This window comes from Ambystoma mexicanum, chromosome 7p, assembly GCF_040938575.1.
Source record: "Ambystoma mexicanum isolate Mex_15411 chromosome 7p, UKY_AmexF1_1, whole genome shotgun sequence".
Lineage (NCBI taxonomy): Eukaryota > Metazoa > Chordata > Amphibia > Caudata > Ambystomatidae > Ambystoma > Ambystoma mexicanum.
This window is the reverse complement of record NC_090939.1, coordinates 160,156,685-160,182,609: the sequence shown is the minus strand read 5'-3', so window position 1 is coordinate 160,182,609 and position 25,925 is coordinate 160,156,685. Positions and strand designations below refer to the sequence as shown.

At 48.0% G+C, this 25,925-nt stretch overlaps 1 protein-coding gene and 1 long non-coding RNA gene across 7 annotated transcripts in view; one reads left to right on the top strand and one right to left on the bottom strand.

Annotated features, from left to right (window-relative positions):
- The window catches only part of LOC138525778 (OX-2 membrane glycoprotein-like), a 313,688-nt gene that overhangs the window by 258,506 nt on the left and 29,257 nt on the right, over positions 1 to 25,925 (bottom strand). For 2 of the 6 annotated variants that reach the window (XM_069635982.1, XM_069635987.1), the window contains exon 2: positions 8,096 to 8,190. The exons of 3 other annotated variants lie outside the window; for them this stretch is intronic. Coding sequence is in view for 1 of the 3 variants with exons in the window: in XM_069635984.1 (XP_069492085.1) it covers positions 5,009 to 5,014 (6 nt within the window). In the remaining 2 variants the exon portion in view is untranslated. Of the gene's footprint in view, positions 1 to 5,008; positions 5,030 to 8,095; positions 8,191 to 25,925 lie in introns of those variants that run through there. One more of the 6 variants, XM_069635984.1, reaches the window with a different exon arrangement.
- LOC138525780 (uncharacterized) overlaps positions 22,367 to 25,925 on the top strand; it is a 39,220-nt gene continuing 35,661 nt past the window's right edge. The window contains exon 1 of the long non-coding RNA XR_011283427.1: positions 22,367 to 22,992. This is a non-coding gene — a long non-coding RNA (uncharacterized lncRNA). The remainder of the gene's footprint in view (positions 22,993 to 25,925) is intronic.

Sequence of the window (25,925 nt, the reverse complement as noted above, 5' to 3'; positions counted from 1 at the left end):
TAGACACGCCCTGTATCAATCCATTTTGTCCCTCTGGAATTTGTGTTTATTTCGCTGCTGGATCTCCTCTTCATGAGCTGCAAGTGTGGTTTCAATATTGGCTCACAATCTTTTCCCTGTTTACGTAGTTTGTAGTTATCAGTTTCAATTGAATTTCCTCGATTAGTTTTAAAGTCAAGTAAGGAATCTGGCTGAGCATTCATTGGTCGCTTGACCCCATTCTTCAAGCATGACAGGATCCTGGTATTTAAAAGAAGGTGTGACAAGAATCTGAAGACTGCTGGGAATGTGCCCCACGTACAGAATTTTGAAGAGAATGCTCCTCCCTCCATTTTAAAATTCCCTTTTTTGTATTCTTTCCAATTGTGAGTAACAGAGTCTCTGTGTTGTCAGTCACCGCATTATTAGTCCTCCGAAGCACTGCAATAGATGCACTCTGACCTTCAAACTGTATTAGGCTTGTGTAAGTCTTGCCGCTTCTCTTGCATTCATCATCACACAGCATAAATACTTACTTGTAAAAAGAAAATGTAATGAAAACAATTATTTCATAAATTATTAGCTCTCTCTGTACCCCACACCACTGTGTTGTGAGATACACAATAGAAGGCACGCTCAGCAGGAGATTAACGCAGATACAAGAGACAAATAAAGACAGAGCCCGCAAATAATGTACATGAGTATAGACTGCAAAGTTACTCACTACAGTGTTATGCGTGGTACCTCCTACACATTGGAATGCAGCTAATCATTGCACTGGTGATGTATCAGAACTCGACAATGGGGGATTCTAGATGTCCTCCGTAACGGAATAGTAATCGATCCACTGCAGCCACGGACAGACATTTTCAGAAAGCACAGGCAGCGTGGAAGTAGTCCTGGCGCAATTTTATCTCCAACACAAATATGAAAGGCAAAAGGTTCCAACCAGTCCAACTAAGTGGGTGTTGACCACTGCAGGACGCCACTCGTAAAATTATGGAAAGAACAAAAGTTGACACTCATGTCGCAGTAGCACTGATAGGGTGCAACAGAGAGACACAGACACAGTGATTTGTTTAAAAAAGCATATTTATTAACAAAATCTGTGCACGATAAAGCAAACAGCTGCACGTTACATGCCCTACCAGGCACTTGATCACGCTGAAAGCAGCCAGAGTGAATGGTACATAAATACAAAGTTTGTAACACTCTATGGTTCACAACTTAGCACATACATTCAAAGGTATGTTAGCCATTTTGGAACGGAGAGGAAATGCTCCAATTAGGTATAAACATGAGCAAATGCAACAGATAAAAAGTTGCGCAAATATTAATCAATATGACAATGCTTAATTGAATGCACTGGAAATACACTGCGGGCGCATGGTCAAACAATTGTGCAACTGACGCAACGTTATATTATATTTATATATAGCAAAATATACTTTAATTTGGCATGAGGCCATAAAACAGAAACACATTAAAAGCACACATACATATTAAAAAGCCCAGCACATAGGAATTTCTGTCTCTTTAATATATTTTTAACCTATCAGTTCATAGGTGGAGTAAAATGGGCTTTAAAACTCAATTGATCAGAGAGCTTAAGTTTAGCTTCTGTTCTTTTCCAGGCCCTTAACATGTAATTAGAGACTGCAAACACCACATCCGGGTCAAAAGTATGGCACTGTCTAGCGTCCTGATACCATAATTCTTTAAGCAACGTTTTAGGTTGCTTAAACAAATTCTGGAATACCCCGGGCAGGTAAACAAGAAATGTTGGACGGATTCAAAGATACCCTTACAGAAGGGACAGCTAGCATTCTTGGTTCTGTACCGCGCAGGCTTGTTCGACGTGACAAAGGGAGAATATTCAATCTTCAAACCATGGAAGATTAATGGCTCCATCACAATTCATAACGTCCAGCAGTGCCTCTTCAATTCTTGATTGGACCACAGCTCAACCCAGTACAACAGTGGTTTCAGCACAATTAGATCACTGATTGGGTTCAGACCAAGCTCAAAGTGCACTAACAAACTGGGTGCACTGTTCGAGAGAATTATCAATTTATTTCAGGAATGTATTTTCTTTGGTCTTTAAACTGAAGGTTCTCACATGACCCCACAGTTCAGCTCCAATATTGCTTCCCCCACTGCCTTCAATCTGTATATTTCCAGTGCAAAATTCAGGATGGCTGTGCGTCTTTGGGGGAGATTTAGGATCGCTTTATCAATATGTTGCCATTTGCCATGGTTAGAAAATCTAAAACTTAAGTCAAGAAATGTCTTACCTTCATTGATCTTGATACCTCCTACATGGATGGTTACACTAGTGTATTTGCTCATCCTTTTGCCACACCTCATCAGTTTAGTTTTGGTTGAGTTTATATCACAAAACTTAAAGTTGTCTGCTAGTCTAGTAAAGCCACATTGCCTTCAGTAGATCAATACTGCATCATCTGGGAGCATTAGGATGCCAATTTAGTTCCCCCCTCCTAGTTGGGGTAAATCAACAAGCTTGAAAAGTAAGTGGATTACAAGATCAGTGAAGTAGATGGGAGAAGAGTGTGGAGGTCAGGACACAACCCTGCTTCACATCCTTCTCCTCTGGGAACTGTCTAGTGCACTCTCTGCTTTCCCCTTACCCGACCCTAGCAGTATTACTGGTTTACAGCTGCAGGATTGCGCTAATTAGCGAACTGGGAATAATCTTACTTTAGAGTGCTTTCCACGGTTCAGGTGAAGGATGCCATCAAAGGCCGTCTTCAGATCTATAAAGAGCAAGAACAACATACCAGAGGCCAGGACAACATATTTCCTCGATTAAGCTGCCAAGTCTGAAGGTCTTGGGCTATGTTGCTAACACCTTTCCTAAATTCTTCTTGCAAATCACAGATGCAGTTGGAAACTTCTTTCTTCAAGTCTAGTGAGGAAAAGTTTGACAAAGAGTTTGCCAGTGGGATCAAGCATGGAGGTGCGACGATAGTTGCCTGGATCATCCTCCTTACATATGGGAACAATCTCATCTTGTGTCCAAGGGGATGGAACTCCATTTATCCTAGAGAATATATTAAATACATGCTGAAGATAGACAACCCAGACCTTACGTTCTAATTTGTGAATAATCCCGGTGGATATACATCATCTATATAATACATGCAGTCAAGTAACCATTTAAATTACGTAACACCATGAGTTAATGACGGTCTTGAATATTTGCATGTTGGGACTTGTGGTTTATTGTTTACATTTAAAGAATTGTTGTACAACTCCACGCATGTAATGGTGAAAAAGAAGGACTGTGTCGATGTGGGCACAGCAACACTTATGCAGCAAGTACATATTGACAAGAGTTGTGTGTGATTTGTTAAAGTGGGTTGGGCAAAGAGGTTACATAAGCTCAATGCAATTCTGTTATGGTTTTCTGCAGTTACTTACAACAAAACCTTGCATCTGCTATGGGGTTACGATTCCACAAGACGGCCTCTACAGAAGCAATGGGAGGATAATCCTTCCTAATGGGAAAGCAGTGCTGGTGATTACAATGGATGCACTCACGTAACTGCCATCATTTACAAAGCAGGACTACAACCGGTGCGAAACGCAGCTGGCGCTTGAGACTTTGTAAAATAAACGATCACACCCAACCTTCAGAGTTGTGGTTGTGATGAATGATACCGTCACAGAGTTTTGTGGATAACAGAAACTTGGGCTCCAATTCGTAGAATCCTGCTCAGAATTGGCGCAGGCGCTGCGCGACGAGAAGGAGCGTGTGCCAGCCATGGTGCAGATAAACAATTGCGCGGCACGTGTATTCATGGATTTCCCGAGCCACCATCAGCCGTGGCGTAGGGAAATACAAGCTGTGCCAGTTATTCCCCCAACACGCCCAATGCCAACGGCGCAAGCCCCTGCGCCATCCCTGAAACAGCATACAGCCCCCTCTGCAAAATCGCGTGGAAACATCCGTGTGTACCCCGGCCGCAACCCAGCGAAATCTTGCATACCCTGGACGTACCCCCATGAAAACCCCTTGTGCATACCCAAGACGCACCCCAGCAAAATCGTGCAAAAACCCCCACGCATACACCAGACGCACCCCAGCAAAAATCCCTGCGCACACCTCAGCGAATTCCCCCACGCGTAACCCAGGCGCTCCCCCAGCAAAATCCTCCCAGGCGCACCCCCAGCAAAATCCCCCCCGCTCACACCCCCAGGTGCCCCCCAGCAAAATTCCCCCTGCGGGCACCCCTGGACACACCCCAGCCAAAATCACATGAAAACCCCAGCCAAATCGTGCGGAAACTCGCACGCATACCCCAGACGCACCGTAATCGCTCCAAAACAACCCGCAATACACGCACAAATCCACTAGAAGCAGACCCAACCTGACTGGACACCCACACCCCAGGCCCCTTCACCCATGACCACACCCTGCAGGCCGCACACACCACATGGGATCCACCATCACCCGTGAAGCCACCCCGCAGGCAGCCCACACCACATGGGAACCCCGGCCCCCATCGCCCATGATGCCACCCACACCACAGGCAGCCCACACCACATAGGACCCCCCCCCAATCAAACATGATTACACCCCGCAGGCAGCCCACACCACATGGGACCTCCCCACAATCACCAGTGAAGCCATGCCGCAGGCAGCCCACACCACATGGGATTCCCCCATCACCCGTGATGCCACCCCACAGGCAGCCCACACCCACATGGGATCCCCAGCCCCCATCACCCATTATGCCAAACACCCCGCAGGCAGCCCACACCACATGGGACCCCCCCAGCCCCCATCACCCATGATGCCACACCCCAGGCAGCCCACACCTCATGGGAGCCCCCCCCATCCCCATCACCCATGATGCCACCCACCCCACACCACATGGGACCCCCATCCCCATCACCCGTGATGCACCCCCCCCAAAGGCAGCCCACACCACATGGGACCCCCTCAGCCCCCATCACCTGTGATGCTAACCACTCTGAGGGCAGCACCCTCACACCCAGACCTCACCTGCATGCTGGATGTAGAAGTGTGACACATGTTCACTCCATTGTTGGCGTGTCCAGCACCTTCACTGCCATGTAGTAACACCACCCTGAACCTCCTGTAAATAAAATACCCTGCAAACAGAAAAATGCATACACCTGTGCCACATCCAACAGTGTGGCAGCTGCTCAAACACAATTTCTTTCTGCAACCCTCTCACAACATACACATCACACAAGTGACTGGTAAAGTGATGCCCTGCAGTCCATGTGACAAACTAATGTAAATAATCACCATGTCGAATTAGTCACACAGTGACAGAATACTCAGCACCCTCAATGTGTGTCACATGAACAGACACTGCCCAGGCGTGTCACGGACACAGCCCCAATGAGCTGACATCACCAGAACAGACAACCTAATAAACTGTTCCTTCCATGTGTGAAGGACATGACATGACATCTCATCAAATGACAATCATAATGCTCATAGTCACAAGTGTAAGAAGCCGCAAATAGTCCGGGGAAGCGGAACACAGTCACGACAGAGACATCATGCTTGGTAGGTCAGATGACATTGAGATGGCACCAGTGTATAGGAAGTGGGGGAGGAGAAAAGGGCTTTGGGCGAGGGGGCAGTGCAGTACATGTGAAGGACACTATAACAAATAGAATAATGTAGAACAAAAAAGAACCTGTGCACAGCTGGTGTCAAGTCCAAGTCGGAGTGCAGACAGCAGGTGTAAAGTGCAGGTAGGTGTCTGTTGCCATACATTAAAACAGTCCAAGTGTGCTGGGTGGCAGGGAAGCAGTGCGGGTGTGCAAGTGGCGTGCAAAGGGACCTTTGGCCAAGTTCCAAGGGCAGCCACATGAACATTGCAGATACAGACAGGAGTTCAGCAGGTCAGAGGCATACCAAAAGAACAAGCAAAGAGGAGTGACTCAAGTTCTGAATGTCGACATGGCAATCAGAAAGGGCCCTACCCACCGAGACTGCTGCATCAGATTGAAAAAATGTCAAAAATATAGCAATGGCAAGTGACTGCCAGTGCAAGATGGCCAACAACAGCACACACAATGAAAACAGCACAAACACTTGTAGGTGAAAGTGAACGCACGCCATTTGTGTTACACTGCTTCAAGCAATTCCTGGGAACATAATGTGAAGAGTCCACACTCCAATGAGTCTCCCCCTCCAACCCCACCCAAACACAGTGAGGACCAATACACAGTGATGGTGCACATGTGGTAGCAAACAAGACTTCAATAAGCATACGGAAAATCCACCTTCACACACATCCACTGGTCATGCACATGTGCAACATCAACACGCAAATGGATAGCAAACATGACACATGCATGCAAGTAAGCACACACATGACCGACAATGGTCCTTACCTGGGACACCAAACAGAGAAACAAATCAGTACATATGCAAAAAAATGAAATCAGAGAAGCCATTAGTGTAAGTAATGAAATCAATCTATTAGCCAGTTGTAATAATGGCATACAATCTACACAAAAAAAACACAAAATATGTACATTGGAAAAATAAGAAAATGTTCAAATGTCCAAACTAAACTTCAAAATATGTACAATAAAAAAAAAGCAAAAGTCTGTTAAATAATGTCCATAAAAGTCTGATAATAACCACAATGAAATTTTGAAAAATAAGAAATCCCTGCAATTTTAAAACAAAAGAAACATGGAGCAACGTTCAACTATGTACAAAACAGTGGAGTGTAGTCCAAAAAATCCAAATCATAAAAAAAACTAAAGGAAACTTGTCACTAAAGAACTATTTACATGAGCAGCGGGCTAGTCCTTCTCCTCACCATGCTCCCACATTGTCTCAGCCAGGGCATAATCGAACACTGCGTCCACTTCCCCTAGGCGGGCATCTGCCCTCACCTCGTGGGCTTGCAGGGACTTTGACATGCGCCTCTCTTACTCCCTGCAAGTCTCCTCGAGGACCTCAGACCGCCTCTCTGCCGATGCAGTGAATTCTCCACCCTGGCCATGGTGAGTCGTGCCTCTCGTGCCCGCTGCCGCTCTGCCCCGATCTGCTGGCCCAAATGCTCCAACACGGAACACATCCTTTGGGTAAGGTCCACGTTTCCCTCCTGCCTGATGGCCAATACCTGCCTCCTCGAGGTGGAATGCCCCAAGTAATGTAGCCTCCTACACCAAGCCTGCTGGGGCCAAATAGCCCGTAGCCTGCTCCTTAAGGACAGCGTCCGGGATGACAACCCCTGGGGCCATCTTGCACGTGCCCCGCTCCTTGAGGCTTGCTCTTCCTGCATTGCCACAGCTCCTGTCGCCAGCTGGATCTGCGTGGTGACCACCTCGGCTAATCCAACTTCGACTCCAGACTCTGGCAGGGATGTGACCTCCACCAGACAGGCCACTGGGGTTGGGACAGGTACATAGGGGGCCCTGGTGGTATCTGGGCCGGAAAGTGGCAGGGAGAACAACTGGGGCACAGAGGAGGAAGACGAGGTGGGGGGTTCGCAGAAGTGGCCATCCCACGCACCTAATTCCAGACCAGGAAATGTGCTAGCCAATTCAAGAGACGCAAGACCTCATCGTGATGATGTGGAAGCCCCTGATTGGAAGCTTGCACATCATCATGAGGTGCCTGTATGCCTCATGATACCGGCTAGCAACGGATCCACCCTGTTCCAAATATCGACATCCGCAGGTATTGGTGTTTCCGTTTGTGTAGAAACATCCGCCACCTGCAGATGGGTCCGGCCTTGGGCAACCCGCAGGTGCATACTGGCGCAGTCGCAGTCCCAGGGACAGGATTGGGCACAGGCACCTCCACTGCAACCTGCACTGCCACCTGCCCCAGAGTCTGGAATGCACCAGTCACATCCACCGCATCACCCCACCGGGCCCCATGAACTGAGCTGATGCGGCCTCCTCTTCCCCCATTAACCTGGATGCCTCCCAACTGTCTTCCTCATTGGATTGTCCCTGTGCGACCTCACCTGTCCCTCCCACTGCCGAGGAGTCCACAACCACCTTCGCCCTCTTGGACCTCCCCCCAGCAGCTGCGGCCGTTGTCTGACACAGCACCACTCTCTTCGCTCCCCGAAGATGAAATTACCTGGGATTGCGACTGGGCCTTGCATCTGTGCCTGGTGGAGGCATCCCCACTGCCTTGCTCTACAGCACCTTCTCCAGCCTTTTCTTCCAACGTCGCTATGGATAGGGAGACATAGAAAAAATACATCATCAGGGTACTGTACATTTGTGTGTATGGCACAAAATATATGCACATAATTTGCACTGGCAAAGGCCATAAACATCATCACCCTTCACAAAACACTGGTTCGTGCAATTAACGCACATACATGGCTGTCCTTCACAAAAGTCAATCACATCCTTGGACAAGGCACTGTCAGCACCTACAAATTGTACATGCACCTCACATGCATAATGGGACATACACATGTCGTTCACACACACATCTACTGACAGTCCTGAGGCAGGGTATGGAGCCATCACATAAGAGTCCACTCAATTTCAATTTGCCAGCAAAATGCTCCAGTAAAATCCATCCAGGAGTGTTGGCCAGTCACACACTCACTTCTCAGGCACATGTACACCATGCATGTCCATGATGTTGCTGACAGCACCCATGTGTTACCTCTCACACGACCACGTCCAGACATGTATGCAACCACATGCACATCGTTACATGCTGCAGCGCATCACACATTGCAACTGAAACACTGTTTATGTCACACATGCAGCACTGTATGGGACATGCACATAGACATCCATACAAGAGGCATACCTGACATAAGGTCAAGGTGCACACTCCAACCACACATCAACATGCACATGCACTGTGGAGGACAACACATGGACACTTACCAGTCGACTCCAGACGGAGCTGCAAATCCATGACCTGTACATGCAGCGCTGGGTAGAACCTCTCCAGGACCTACATGTTGTCGGTGTTCAAATGGCCCCGGTGCCCCCCTTGGTTTACACCAGCTTGGCGGAAGCGCCGGGGCCTTGTTGCGGGTCCTGGCTTTGAAGTCCTCCCAGCGCTTGTGGACATGGCGGAAGTCCCAGGATGCCACCCCCTTTGTGTTGATGGCACCCACAATGTCAGCCCAGATCATCTTCCGTCCTTCCTTGCCGACTTGCTTTGGTCTGTGGAAGAGGGCATCATAATGCCCCAAGACTTGCTCCACCAGGATGTCAACTTCCCTTGCGGTGAAGCCGACAGCCCTCGGCCTCGCTGCCGGGGTGTTGCCACTTGCCTCAGATTATGCTGGTTCAGACATGGCAACCCTCGAGGCAGGTGTGGGTGGGCAAGGTGGTCATGGGGCTCGGCTGCAGAGCAGTGGTCTGGCACGTCGGGAGTCTTCTGGATCAGCAGAGGTGGTCACAGGTCCGATGACAGGAGCACTGGCAATGACTGGATAGCAGGCGACCAAACTGCAGGGCACGTGGCCAACAGGCACACACAGTAGACAGGCAGCAGCAGATGCCTCATAGGAGGCAGTTCAGGGTAGTTAGAGGCAGGTGAATAGGCCGGTAGGCAGGAGTGTGGGTCTTCCATGTTACTCGCGTGGGCAGCCGGAAACAGAGTGACTCCGCAAGTGTGGAAACAGCGTGTTAGTGTGAAATCCAAGGAAAGGTCCTAAGCGTGTAAGTTACGTGGCACGCGCTCAATGTTGGGTGTGGTGGTCAGGATAAAGTAGTGCGTAGGAGACCATCACACGCTTGCGCGAGTCAGAGGACAAACGTGTGGACTTTGTTTCCACGCAATCTCTTCTCGACTGCAACAGTGCAAGTTTCTTGTTTTGGTGGAGGATTTCCACGCAAGAGCGTGTGTACTGATGAGGCTGACGGTGAGTCGCTTCTGCATTCTTCATACTGTGGGTGCCCCTGTGTGTCGCGTACCCCCTTTCTTAACACAGTAGCTTACGTGTCACTCGAGTACGCATTTTTTGTGTTGATGGGTGCCACAGCGTACTGCATACGGTTTGTTCTTTTCACGTGGGCTACCAAGGGGTCGCATACATGTATTTTTCTTTTTTGGGGGTGCCTGTGCGTTACGCAGCCTGTTTATTTTCCCCAGGGGTTACACTGAGCCTTGCAGGAGCACACTGGTATGTTTGACATCATGTACATTGCCCCCTCACTGAAATTGCCAAGGACAATTGATAGCTATGCCTCCCATTGCACCATTCCATCAATGCCATGAGTGGGAGGGCAACAAGTGGGAAGGGTGGTCGAGGTGTCTGAGGCCATGCAAGGAGAGCTATGCACCCTACCCAACAGTCAGGGAGATGCAGCTGATACTGACGTCCCCAGCACCTGGGGTCCTGGAGAAGCATTGCCATCTGCAGTACACACCAGCCAGGGGCAGCTGCAGCAACCACCACCCAGGCACAGGGTGCCCGAGCCAGGCCTGTAGTGGTCCCGGCCCAGGGCCAGAGAGATGCAGGGCCAGATGTCCTCGTCTCTAAGGGCAAGAGACGTGCAGTGAAAGGTCCTTGCACCAGCACCCAGGTACGGATACCTGCAAGGCAACCTACAGTCCCAGAATCAGTTGGTGATACCATAGCCCAGTCCACCAGTGCTCCAGCCCCTACTGGCCCAAGCTGTCCCAGCCACTCAGGGTCTGCACGACCTTGCAAGAAGCCAAAGCGTGCAGTAGCGGAACAGGCTGTAACTCAAGGTACGGCACAGGAGACCCACACGTCGAGAAGAGGCGCTTCAGTGATGAGGAACTCCAGATCCTCATGAACTATGTGCAGGTACACAAACGTGACATGCTGGTGCGGGCAGGGAGCACACTTACGCCTGCCCAGGGTATGGCCCACTGGCAGTGCGTCACAGATCGAATGAACGCCTTGGGCAATGAGAGGCGCACAGCTGCTAAGGCACCGAAGCATTGGGATGACCTCCGGCACCGAGCCAAAGAGAAGCTGGGGGCTTCCTACGCCTCTACTCAGGTGACTGGAGGTGGGTCACCACAAGAGGACGATGAACTCACTCCACATGAAGAGATTGTTAGTGATATGATTGATGTGGAGCAGATCCAAGGTGTGAGAGACCTGGCAATTTATGATGGAATGTCCGGTGAGTGGTGATGCGTGTGCGTCCTGGACATGTGTATGTTACTTGGGTGAAGTGTAATGATTGTCTGGCAGTTCTGCTTGCATTTACATGACTGCCATGGGTGATGCATGTCATGGTGGACTGACACATGCTTGTCCTGCAGACTGCATAGAACGATGTGCTGCACACCATGACAATCCTCATCACAGCTGCTCACTCCTTCCATGTCACTCTCTGTCCAGCCACTATTGGCCCTCTTCCTGCTCCAACCTGTGATGGTGGATAGCCTGTGATAATCTTCCACTCCACACTCGCCTTCTCTCCTCACATCTCTGACGTCTGAGAGGTCACCCTGCCAGCTGCACCTCCTCCAAGGTATTCTTTCTTTCCTCTCCTTCCCCCAGCAGCTCACTGTCTCCAGGGGACTGGTCATTCTTGTGATGGGCTACTGCAACGGCCTCTACCAAGATTGTTGTGCTTCTACTCTCTTCCCTTTACAACTCATCCAGAACTGGACTTTGGGAATTGTCCTTTTGTCTTGGGGCCAGGTGTTGCATCTCCCTAGGACTGTGATGATGGCACTGACTCCCAAACCTGTGCATTGTCGACAATTAGTTCAACTCCATCTTCCAAATTCGCTTCATTCTCATGTTCTTGCATCATCCCATTTCCTACTCCCTCAGGGTCAGTGGCTTCTCATAGCAATTAGTTGGTGGCTAATGTCCATCTTCGGCTGGGGCTTCCCTCTGGTACAGCCTCCCTGCCTCAATGGAACTGGAGGTAAACCTGCTCCGGGTCTGGAGGCACTTCTGATGCTTCCTAATGTGTTGTGCCTGCTCTCCTGCTGGAGTCCTGGATGACAGAGTGCACTAGTCACCTGCCCACACTCTGATCTATGACACTGGCCTCTGAGCCACCAGTTGGACACATGCACTGCCTCCCTGCCATCCTCTGCACTCGGTGGCTGTTTCCTGTATCCCTACAACCCACTACCAGCAATTGACACCTGATGTCTGCACTTACACTTCCACTGCCACAAGCCTGCTGCATTTCCATTGCTGATTGTGTATTTGTATTTTATTTGGATGCCATTCCCTTGTACTGCCCTGGCCACTCCCACTTTCACTTCCACACCCTATTCCAGCACCCTTGCATTGTTGCACCTTGTGACACTTGCGTGTTTTGAGTTTGTGAATTCCATGTCATGTGACATCCATTGAACATGGCTCTGGGACACTAGTCATCGAGTTCCATCTCATGCAGTTTGACAGTTCAGGCATGGCTATGCTACGTGGAATCTGTGTATTTGCATCAGTGATGTTGGTGACTGAACTACGCCAGTCAGGTGCTTGTGTGTGCAGCAGGTGTTATGCACCATGCACTACATGTTCTATTGAGCCCTTCCACACACACCCATGGCTGCTTTCATGCTACCCTTCCCTTCCATTGACACTGCGTATGTGCATTGTGATGCTTATGTGTGTGCTCTATGCTATTTACAAGGGTCTTCAGGTATTTTTCAGTCCCTGTGCAGGTGATGAGGCACTGGATGCAGGAGGAGGAGGAACGGGATAGCGATCCGCAACCTAGCACCAGTGGCGGATGTGGTGTGGCAGCCCATGATGAACCACTGGTGCTACAATCCATCCCGGGCCCGACTCAGTACGAGTCTGCCTCTGATGAAACCTATAGATCTGGTGTTGACCCGGAATTGGATTTCTCTGTGCTGTCGCAGGTGAGTGCATCAAGTGTGGGTGCTGTTGTATCCCAAACATCTGAAGGGGGATGGAGGTGGGGGGGAGGGAGATCCCTCACAGGTGCAGATAGTGTTGGCACGTCCATCTGTGGTCGTTACGGCTGCAGGGTCACGCTCCACAGTATTGACTCATGGTCCTGGGCCAGCTGATCAAGGGAGGGATGCAGTCCTGCAGTCACAGACACCCCCATCACGTCAAGGGCCAAGTTCCCAAATGTGATGCTGAGTCCAAAATGACATTACTTTGTTGACTGTTCTATTATTAAAAAAAGTTTAAGATGAACAGATAACAGGAATGTTGATTTACTTTACTAAGCAGAGCGTCTTCTGTATTTTTATGTGTGGTGTGCCGTGGCAATTGTGTAAATACGTTTCAGGTGCGTTCTTCACCGGGGGCGCAGATGTCACTTGCTGGGGCCATTGTTCTAGTGTGCCGCAAAGGCAGTCTTCGTAAATGCCCCTGTGTGCCGCTGTCCTTTACCATAATACGGCCATGGTGAACACTTGTATGTCGCAGTGACAAGTGCTTCGAAATATGAGTGATGTTCTAGATAGCACACACTTTATACATCACTTTGAGAAGCAGAGCAGGTGCACCAACTTTACATGGTGAAAAAGTGAGGGAGTCACCATTCCTTTATTTAAAAGGGGACCTGCATTTTGTCCACCGATTTGTGCTGGAATTTCCATTCGTGTTTCATTGTGACAGATTGCAATTTGGCATGGGTGTAGAACCCCAGGCTTTTGATTTTTATTAAAATAAAATTACACTTAATTCCATCTCAAGAAAAGTAATCTGCTATTCAGATTGCCCCCTTCCTAAACTCAGTGCCAAAAGCATAGTGTACACCTGTGCCCTGCTCGATCAGTAGCCTGATCTGCAGTGCCTGCTCTACTAGTGGCACAGAGCAGGTGCAGAGGACACGTCGGCCACTGCAGCTGTCAAATGGGCACCTAGGTCTTCTTCTCAATTATCGGAGGCGTGGGCGGACCCACGCAGGCGCTTCCCCATCCTAAAGGATGATGTGCACCAGACCCACCAATCAATACTTAGCACACATAAACTCACAACTCCTCCCACCGCCCCGTCTGCCTCACAAAATCCAACATCACACTGCTCCTCCTCCTGCCTCTCACCCCATCACCTCCCAACAAAGCCCTCCCACTCAGCTCAGCCACACCCAGCGCAGTCAACCGAACCCTCATAAATTCTCTCTTCAACATGTCTCTCACACCTAAGCAAAAAATGTCCCACAGTCTCAGGCACCCCATACACCGCACAGTCCCTCGACTCACGCTTCCCCACTCGAAACAGACAGTCATTCAGCCCCACATGCCCTATCCTCAACCGATTCAGCATCACCTCCTCCCCCCTCCTCCATTCCAGACTCCCCGCATCCACCTTCACCGACACTTTCCCACGAACACCAAACATCCACCTACACTTCACCCCACTCACCCACCTCTCCTGCCACTCCTATAGGTCTCACCATCACTTGGGCTGCAGCAGCTCTGTTGCAAAACCCCATAATTAGGAGTCTGACGTGGTGGCAGAGTAAACTCTACATACAAACCATATCAGTTAGGGTATGGGGCAGGGTATTTCTCATAATTATTGCAGTAACATTAAATGTGAACCACAGATGCAAGGCCCGTTAGCCCAGCATATCTGTGGAAGGATGTGTATTCCCCCAGACAGGCAGTCCTGCTGCTGCCAGCAACACTGTAGCTTTGGAAGTTGCCTCTGAAGGCAGTTAACATCCTCCCAAAAAAGACAGCTACTCCAGAAAGCTATCCTGAGAAAAGTAATTGAAGGGCACACCTATTCATTTAAAGGTGTAACCTCACACCAGGGTGCTGCATTCCAAATAGCCTTAGATTTTATTGAGAAGGGAAGGGTTGGTGTAGACATAGGGAGCGCTTTACAGATGGAAGGTTCCACTATCTGGTTTTTCCCTGCCTATCTTTCCTACTAATCCGCCTCCACTTCGTGTAACACATGGTACTTTCAGTGAGGTCAGAAGGCAAATTCAACTTGTTCGAGGAACAGGATTTTCCCTTAAAGCAGTTTTGCTTTTGACCAATCCCCTGTAGAATTCAGCATTTAAAAAGAAGGTGTATCCCAGTCCTTGGAATATCTCTGGAATTCAAAACTTTCAAGAATATTTTATTTGAAACTGTTGGGAGGGCAGTCCTTTCCTAAATCCTCCCATTGTGCGGTGAAGGCAGGTGTTCCAAGCCAGTGGTAAGCTCAACCCCCCCCCCCACCAACCGTCCCCAAAGCTATTGGGGGTGACCTGCATCTCTGCTAGCCACACTGCTGCCCAGGACCTCAATGTGCTACACGATCCCTGAAGGTGTGTGCCAGCCTCCCCGGTGTTTGAGAGCCTGTGAAGAGGACTCCTCTTGTCCCGGATATCCTTGAGTGGTACTCATAGTTTCTGAAAGCAAAGACAGTCAGGATTCCTGCAATTTACCAGTAGTACCACTGCAAGTCATGATTTGCGCACGTTCAACACAGCAAACCACCAGGACGCTCAGGGAGCTACCTTTGGCACTTGATCTTCGAACCGCCGTCCTGCATTTCGAACAAGTTCACCTTCCCACTGTGCTATGCAGCACATGGTTGCCTCAAGCAAAGTACCACTGCATCTGGGCTGCTCAAACCGATGTTCAGACCTCCAGCGTCATCACAAACCGAATCAACCCTGGTGTACTTCACAAAATACCACAATCCACAATGATTGAGTATCATTTAGAAACACTGCCTTCTTCAGTTCGACCCAGCTTCAACATCTGCTTAATGTTGGAACACTGCAACTGACACCTTTCGCACTGCTGAACAAGAAGAAGCCTGGTTGACCGTTGCCAAACCACCAAGACACTGCAAGAGGTATTCTTGCCAGATGGCTGCCCAGCTTGTCCATTTTAGGCCTTGGAGAATGGTTAGGTCACATGAATCCCTTTTCGCAGCTCATGAACATATCCTTTTTGAACATTGTGGTTTTTATTGTCTCCCCAAAGCCCATCTCATTACCCAGAGTGCTACATCTTTCAGATTCTTGTTCTTTCTACAGGGGGATGGTAGCTGTAGTGTTTATTAGTTATTACTGTACACAATGTGTTTAAAGTATTTATAGTGAATAGAACCTGGATTGGACATTCCTTTATTACGGACTGTTACACATCACTGGTTTGCTACGGTTTCACATTCACACCCCTCGGGAGTACAGCCTTCCCTCTACCCACATTATCACAAAAGGCAAACAATGTATATCTTTAAACTGTTCCCATTTTACCTTTAGTATTGTGTTGGCTCTTGGTTTGTAGAAGTATGAGAGCTGATTGTGCGCTTTAGCCTCTACTCATCCTTGTACTCACCACCTTCATCACTGATTAATGTACAAGCGCGCATTTCGACAAGTACACACACTACTACAAGTTCACAGAAAATTGTAACAAAATAATTAAAATAAATGTTCCAGGCATGGCCAAGCATTAAGAGCTCCAGGACTCAACTCTCCACTGCGATCTTTATGAACTGGACGCAGACAACACAGAGAAGATAGGACTTTCATAATGGAGAGCTTCCTGGGAGCAACAGCGGGAGGGCTAGAGTCAGCAGCAATGACCACCATGAAAGAAGAGCAAGAAAACCAATGCAGTTAAGCCGCACTCCAAGATGGCAACCGGTGGGAATAGACCAGGACTGAAAGCCCGCAGAAAACGGACACAAGTCAGGGGACTGATGCAGGGGTGAAATTAAAGTAGTGAGGCAGTCCATACCACCCGACCCCTGCTCTCACACGACAGCTGGGCACCGCATAACTTAAGTTAGGGGATAGTTGCCCCCTCATACATAACGACTAAGCCTCACTGCGGATGCCCCAAGAGAGGGATGGGATGCGGGCGCAGGAGTTAGAGAAGGAGTAAAATACACAACTCTGAGGTGCTGTGACGAGAGAAAAACAAAAAAAAATAAAAGAAGAGGGGACCGGAGCTTAGAAATCTTAAAATCACCACTGCTTGACTACATTAAGAAAAACTGGAAATAACACCCCCTTAACAGTCAGGCAGCTAGCACCATAATAAAAAGGCAACAACGAACAGACGAATGAAGACCCTCTCACTTAAAGTTTTTCTGCAAAGTAACATCACAAACATTAGTGAAGAAGAGGAGAATATAAAAACGGAAACACCCGAGCAAGAAAATGACCCAATAGAGACCAGAGAAAGACGGCCCTTAACTAAGGGAATATTAATAGCATGCTACGAATTCTGAAAGAGGGCATTTCAGAAGTTCAGGTCAAAAACATCTGCCGAAGCTGTGCTGCGAAGGCCTTATGGAATGGCCTACAAGGCTCTCTGCAGCTCGCCGCTGCACCCAATCCACCCCGCCCCCCATCTCCTACAGCCGCCAACGTGCACAAACCACAGGAAAGCCACTTGCCGCCCCACAAGGCCTCGTCACCTCCCATGACTCTTCCCTCCGCTGTGGCCACATATGCGCACCACCTGCCTCGCAGAGATCAAGCCATAAACTATCCCACACCAGCCACCAGACCCTCCCACCTACGTACACGCACATGCCCGAAGTCTGTCGAATCAACACCTTTAGCCACCAGCATCTTAAGCAACCGGCTAGGCTGGAGAACCATAGCCCCCACCCTTGGTCCCACTCTGACCTCTGCTGTGCGCTCCATGCCACCACTAGCATGCCACAAGGCCTACTCTCTTTGTAACGCTGTTGCCACCACTATCCACTCAGCAGGAAAGTTGTAGATCATCCACACTGCCCCTCACAGTAACATAACGCTGGCATCACTGTCAAAATGTTCAACCTTACACTGTAAGCATTGTTCCACCCGCATGGGTGCACCAGCCTCTCTGAACTTGGCAGCAAATGGTGAGATCCACAGCCTGACCACCACAGTGCTCCTGCGACCAATAGCTCTGCTACAGCGTTCTACGCTAAACATGCCTGCAGCCCCACAGTCACCCTAATGACTCCAGTTGCCGACTCAATCCTGAGGCCGGAATTGGTGAGCACTCCATCTCCTGAAATTGTGAGCTCCCCTTTTAGGCTAGATGTTGCCAGCACCCTGCACTTACCCAATGTCTCTAGTACCCAGTCGCTGCCTAATGCTATAATCACCACTAGGTCACTGCATGCTGATGTTGATACCTTGCCTATGCCTAATGACACTAGTACAATGTTGAGGCCCATTGCCATGAGCACCTCTATGATACATGATAATGCCGGCATCCTGCCCACCCCCCACTGCCGCTAGCCCTCAATTGATGCTTAATGATGTGAACGTGTCAAATACTGTTAGCCCCCTATGCTGCCTAATGTTGTTAACACGCTCAATGTTGCTAGCCTTCCCATGATGCCCAGTGATGTGAACATGCCTAATGACGCTTGTTCCCAGTTGATGAATAATACAATGAGCACCCCTAGGATGCCACCTGTAAATGCTGGCACGATTATGACACCCACTGTTGCAAGCACCCCACTGGAACCTACAGAAGCTAGCACTGCCTTGCCCCAAGACGACAAAGGGCCCCATGCTGCCTGCACCAGCTTGGCTCAGCACAACATTCAGTTGCGCCCTCAAAAACGTTCCCTATCCACGCATGCTCTTGATATACACCACCTTATCTCCACGCACAACCTTGATCTCCTCATGATCACCGAAACCTGGCTCCATGAAGCCGCTGCCCCGGCCCTTACCCTAGCACTTCCCTCCCGCTACACTATATTCAGACAGGACCGCCCGCACCCGAAAGGAGGGGGTCTTGCCCTGATAGCAAAAGAGTCCATCTCCATCAGAAAGGTTGAAAGGACAGTGGAGAGCAATAGAGACTACCTACTCCTCAAACTTAACTCCTCTCCGAAATGTACAATCTCCTTACATATTGTCTATCGGCCCCCCCGGACCCATAGTGGACTTCCAAGCAGCCTTGATGCACCTCCTGTCAGACAACCTAAAAAGAAATCAACGAAGGCCAACCTCCTAGGGGACCTCAACCTTGGCCTCAAAGACACCAAAGACTCAGCTGCCAAATCACTTGACAATGCACTTGAAACCCTTGGCTTCCAACACGCCACCACAGGCCCCACCCATATCAAGGGCCGCACCCTAGATTGACTAGCTCACCACAACTGCCAACTTAATATCAAGGCTCATTCCCCCTCCCCATGGACAGACCACTGAGTCATCCTATTCGACATTGCCACCCCCAGGAAAGTGCACCAGCCCGCTATACCCCTCCCACCCGCCCTCACCAGGAGCTCTCGCCGACTCAGCAAAGATAGGCTCCTACCCCACCTACTAGTGCCGGCCCTCAGGCCACCGCTTCTCCAACGACCCCGATATATTGGCACAAACATACAACACCACTATGAAACTAGCAGTGGAAGCAGTTGCCCCTCTGACGTCTCGGAAAGCCAAACCTACAAAACACACCAATGTCTGGTTCTCCCCTGACCTACAAGAACTCTGCTCCAGAAAACAGACAGCACTATCCATCTGGCAAGCAAATCACCTCGAATCAGCCAAGCTAGAGTTTTGTAAACTTTGCAGGAAATACAAAAGAGCAATCGTCCAAGCGAAAGCCACCTCTTTCAACACAAGGACTGACAACGCCAAATCAGATACCAAAGAGATCTTTTCCATTTTCAGGGAATTAGAAACACCTACTCCCCCTCGACCCTCAGACTAATACCAAAGATGTACCTTGGTGCAACGGTATACAATCAGCCATGCTGAGCATACTAGACACCCTGCACAGCAAAATCAAAGTCAACCAACAGTCATTGGTCCAACTCACGCCACTCCACCCACCTCATAAAACCAGCGACACCTCTCTTCTCCGTCAAGGATGTCAATGAACTGGATGTCATCGCCCTCATGAATTCTATCGAACCCTCCAACTGTAAAGGGGACATTTGCCTGGCCCCTCTCATCAAAGAATGCGCTGGCACACTCACACCCTTCCTTACACCCTTCCTAAACGCTTCCTTCTCAGCCAGGTCTGTCCCAGGCTGCCTCAAAGAAGCAATGGTACGCCCGCTCCTAAAGAAACCCTCGTTTGACCCTACAGCTCCCGGCAACTACAGGCTCATAACCACTGTGCCATTCCTGCTTGAAATCTTGGAAAAAGCAGCTTACGTACATGTCCTACAGTTCCTCGAAGCCAATAGCCACCTCAGCCTCCGTCAGTCTGCCTTTCGCCCAGGCCACAGAACCAAAACAGCCTTATTCGACTTAAAAAACCAAATGGACAACGTCAGCGGCTTTTGACCTTGTAGACCACAAAATCCTCTGTCAACAGCTCTCATCCTCAGCACATTTCTCACCCAATGCCACAGCATGGATCACATCATCCCTGCAAGGCAGAGCCATGAGAGTCTTCTCAGACCAAGCATGTGCTAAACCCGACATCATCCAATGTGAAGTGCCACAGGGTTCATGCATATCTCCTACATTATATAACATCTTCACCAGACCACTCTTCAACATTCTAGATTCACTAGGGATCACATACACTAACTACGCTGACGACAAACAAGTCCTCCTCCCCTTATATGGTGACTGAGTCCGACGACAAGACCCTCAACGCTGCCTACTCCACCAAGCCTGGATGGCAGATAATTGGTTGTGCCTGAACGGAGACAAGACAGAACTACTCCCGATTGGATCCACTGAAATGCTAAAATAATTGACAGCCAATACCTGGACTTCACTATTGATGACATTCAAATCACAGTATCTCATGCTGTAAAAACCCTCAGTGTCTACCTAGACTCCAACCTCTCCATGTCGAGGCAAGTCAACGCCATCGCGTCCTCCGCAGCCTATCACTCCAAGCTTCTAAATGCAACCAGACCCTTCCTGACTACGGGAAACTGCCTCACCATAGCTCAAGCCATAATTGGATCCCAACTTAACTACTGCAACGTGCTCTTTGCTCGCACGTCAGTAAAAAACTTGGGGAAACTCCAATTCATCCAAAACAATGCGCTCCATCCTGCCGTTGGCATTCACATCTCAGCTGCCAGGAAACAGGCCCACTGGCTACCCATCAAAGAACGTGTCCTCTTCAAAACACTTGCCATAACCCACAAATGCATTTGTTCGGTGTCCTGACCCACGTTTGAGCCATCATGCTGCAACATTTGGTGCTGTGGGCTTAGAAAATCCAAGATGGCCAAAAAGCCCACATGTGCGCCCGAATCCAGGAGAACCATGCAGTTTGGGCACACCAAAATGGTTGCCTAACCTGCCACCCACCAGTGCGAGCATGAGTGGAATGGGTGCCAAAGGAAAAACACCAGTGCCATGTGTTGAACCTGGAGAATATACTTCCATGTAATATCTCTTGTTTGAAATGCTTGAATCCAAGGCAGATCCCAAAAATGGCTGCAATACTGGTGCTCACCACTATCAGAAAGCCGGCGTTTTAAAACAACACCAGACATTTGTGTAAAACTGAATAAATGAACCCAAAGCAGGCCAAAGAAAGACTTACTGAGATGTGGATGCAATGTAAAGTTATATTCTGAAGTGACTTGAAGGTTTATAACAAGACTGGCTGAGCTCTGCAGGTCTGCAGCGGCTTAAACTGAAACTGGATTTAAAATTACCAAAAATCGAAATGTGTAAATAAACTGAGAGACAGACTTGTGGCTGCCACATAGTTTGTCACTGTTAAAATGTCATAGTTTTGAACTTAGAATCAGCCTTCGAGCTGCATGTGTAAAAATTGTTAGTTTTATTTGAATGCAGAAAACTAGGTAACTAAAAGTGACATTAGCTGGGGCCTGGCTTAAGGAACTGGATTCTGCCTGACAACTTCCCCCCAATTGGAGTGAAACTGGATCCACAGCAGTTCTCAGGCCTGGCTGCATTCTGAGGGGAGGTTACCCCTCTCTGATTGAATTACCAAGGGACTGCTAGAGACTAAACAAAGGACCCAGGCAGATGGTTTATTGGGGGGGCCGTAAAATAGCTTCCTCTTGGCAGAAGCTGGGAGGGGCAGGGTCTCTGAGCTTGGCAGAAACTGGATAAACTGGTTTCTACACCATGTGACCTGGGAAGACACACCCCTGTTGGCCAGAATATGATTTTAAGAAAGATGTATAACTCATGGTGCGGACTTGTCAAAATTATCTAAATGATACCATAATTCTTGTGATTTTTCTGCCCACATTTTAAGAGGTTTTAGGACCTGGTGGTATGATCTGGGGGGTTGCTAGCGGAAAATAGGGTTTCACTCCAAATGTATGCATGTTAAAAATCTGACACTTCCTAATATATAAATGCATACATGCCTTGCGCACATTTGTATACATTTTAATGACAAACCAATGTTGCATAGCCCACTAAAATCGAAAATATGTTGCCATTTTTCAATGCAAGCCTCCAGGAAGAGCAGAGTTTGATCAGAGTATACGTCATGTGATATGTGATGGGTGCATGTAATTTTAAACAAATGTGTACCTGTGCAAATATGTATTTGGGTCAAATATAGATTTGTGTGCAATTTGACAGGGGAGTATCCTTTCTGCAGACCATAAAACAGCATCACCATGACACACATTTCCTTCCCCCAATCAAAGCAGTGCGGAAAGCTTGAGCAATGGGCAGTTGAGAGAGGGGCTGGCTAGTGATGCTGCACACACACCCACTTTCAAAAGACATAAAAAGAGCCACTGGACGCTATAGAGGAGATTCAAATCCAGTTGCTGCAACGCGCTCTGCCGGACCACACAACATCCAGAAGATACCAGATCCAACACTTTAAAACTCCAAAGAACTTGATTCAGAACTCAAAGCAAGGGCCTAAACCCACAAACTGAGAACTCTTCTCAGCAGGCCTCAGCATCCAGCAAACCTAACAGCGGTAGCAGCATCCGGGAGCCGTGCAGATCAGCGCTGTGTCCAGAGAAAGCTGTGCAGAAAGATCCAGAAGCAGTGCTGTACCCAGAGAAGGCAGAGCAGTATCCAGAACCAGAGGCTAGAGATCCAGAGTGACCCAGACCGCTGTTAGCAGAATCAGAGAGCTGACCCAGATCACTGTGAAGTGCCGAGACCAGAACCGGAGTCCAGTCCAAAACCTGACCAGATACGTGGCGAGGCCTATTTCAAAAATATATTGTGAGTACCTAGCAGAACCAATCTCTTAGTTAAAATAATCTAATCCAAACTATTTTAATCTAACCAGAACTGCCTCCTAGAAGTTGTCACTTGTTATTTTGTAAAGCTGCACCACTGTCACTTGTCAATTCTGAAGCTGCAAGCTGTCACCTGTCATTTTGAGTTTACTTAAAATCCGAAATACCTTTATTTAATTGTCCGTATCTCTGGAACCGTTTGGGCTACGAACTTGAACTTGAACTTAGAATCTAAGCTCTCCAACAAGCCTAGAACCAACTTCCTACTCCTTATACTTACTCCGCAATCACGATTCACGCATTCGCGAATTTTGCCGCGATTTGCGATTTGGCCCGATTTCTTTACTTGTAAAAAGATAGCTGCTTTTGCCTGAACTGCTAAATTTCGTTTGCCTCTTAAGAACCATCCCTGAATCATTTCTAGAGTGAGCCTGAACTAATATTAACTAGATACCACTCACCCTGAACCTCCTGAAGGGAATTAAAAGCATTTTTAGCATATTTCTCACTGCATTGTCACCATATTCAAAGCATTTTGCCTGTGTTTCAAAACTCCTATCTGTTGTATAAGCTGCTGGGGGGGAATTGAACTGAATTCTATTTGATTGCATTCCTAAGAACTGTGTGCTCTCATCTTCATCTCCTTGCATTGCATAAAAGGGGGTGTGAATTGTCCAAGAAAGTGATTACATTGTCTTTTGCTGAAATCCTATCAAGTTATTTTCTGTACTGCATTTTCATTCCACATTGCATCTATTTGAAACCATAAAAGTATTGTTGCTATCTTATCCATCCTATACCCACTCATCATTGATTATAAAGAAGTTTGGTAGTGCCAGACTATCCATTATTGATTACTGCTCAGATTAAGTGTGATATTCAATTATTAATTCATTATAAAAGTGATATATATATATATATTTTGTTTAATTTTTCTCAAATAAACAACAGAACTACTTCTTGGCTCCATGGGGTCAGGGGGATTCTAAGAGAGGGGTGTTATATAGGGGTAGTCAACCAGAACTCATGAACTGGACATAAAGATATATCAATAAGGGTTTCCATTCAGTATCCCAGACTAGGCATGGACTTAGCTGTAGTGTTGAATTGAATCTTCTTACACATTAACTACACAGCCCCTCAATACCGAACACAAAGAATAAACAGATCATCATCCTCTAGACCAACCAGAACCCCATACACAAATCTGCTCACAGTGCCCAAAGTCAAACGAGCCAGAGCTGGCGGCTCCAGCTTCCCATTCATCACTGCCATGCAATGGAACTCCCTTCCACCCCACCTGGGAGCAGAAACTTCCCTCCTCGTTTCCCACAAAGCTATCAAAACACTGTTATTTGCCTGAACCTACCAGCTGTTTAGCTAACATATATAATATGCCATGTAAAGCACCATATGGCAATACCTAACTAAGTAATGTTTTTACATTTAACACTTTATGTACGCTCCATCTAATTTGTTGTATCCTAGTCTCAGGTTGATTTATATCTGGTATGAGAGCTGTGGGTCTGTGAGTGGAGCTTGGAATGTTTGTGTGAGGCATGGAAGGTGGTGAGTGAGAGGGTTCCAGGGAGGACGGTTGGGGACCAGCAGGGAGAGCGCCTAGGGCAGAGGCAGCATACTACTGATCTCCTTATCTCACCTTTCCTACTGAAGCTGTAACAAATAAAGAAGCATTTACCTTTTATAACCCTGGCTCCCTGGTGGTTCCTGTGTGTCCTGCTTGCAGTTGATACCACCAGAAGATACATCATTTGGCGATGAGGATTTAAAAGAACTTGAAGGAAGGTGGGAGACTGAGGAGTGATGGAGGAAGGAGATCTAAAGCGAAGGAGAAGGGAAGCCTCAGTGGTGATGTAGCTCCAAAAGAGGAATGGAGTCTTGGAAAATGGAGCAGAGGCAGCAGCATGTGCAATCTGGAAAAGTCCATGCTGTTTGGGGACTGAAATGGTCCTCCAGGAGAGGTGTGAGACCTGCAGGGCGCATGAGGATGGAGCTAAGCATCCTTGCAGGCAGCCAGAAGAAGTGTGTACACGATGCTGGCATTGGTGTACTGACACAGTTTTGATCAGCTGTTGAGGTCGTGTAGTAGTACTCAGAAGAAATGACGTGGAAAAAAAAAAAAGATATGCAGAACTTTGGAGCTTTACTGTCCACGTTATGAAGGAACTGTGGAAAAAAAGAAATAATAATAAATAATGGCCGAGCGCCATGGGCGGCGCGTGCCCAATTTGAGTTCCCTGCGTTCCATGAACGCACTGAAGATACCAGCATCATCATTTTCTCTATGTCGCCCAAGATCGGAGAGCTTAAAGGAGAGGCCCGCTGTGCGTGCGCATGTTGCAAAATGACATCCGCACATCAAACAAGTTTTGTTTCCGGAAGGGAATCCTGCAGACGAAATAGCCCTGCTGTGAAGTTTTGATTTGACTGCCGGTTACTGTTCTGATTTGGAGGTACATTTTGCGAGATGGAACAAATAATTTAGAAAATGTAGGCCGCGTGTGTTAACTGGGGTCTGTGTTCTTCAGTGAGGCCTTGTGGATTAAAAGTGACTTTTTAAAAAAAGATCTGGAAAACATGGTACTGTAATTATCTTAAACTGGCGCTGATGGAAAAGATTGCCATTTGACTTTGAAGCCACGTGCTCCAACTGTAACTGTGATGTTTATAGGGCGGCACTGTAGAGAGATGTATTTGTATTTTTTTTTGTATTTTATTTATTTCTATAGCGCACCAGGCCCAGGGGCAACGGGCGCTTAACTTAGTTACAACAAGATGAAAGCATGACAAGGCAATGTGACAGAGTATTACAGGATTATTACAGGAAGATTTACAAAATTTACAAAATATACATTCAAATGAATATCGATAAGGCAGTGATTTACAGGATAGTTA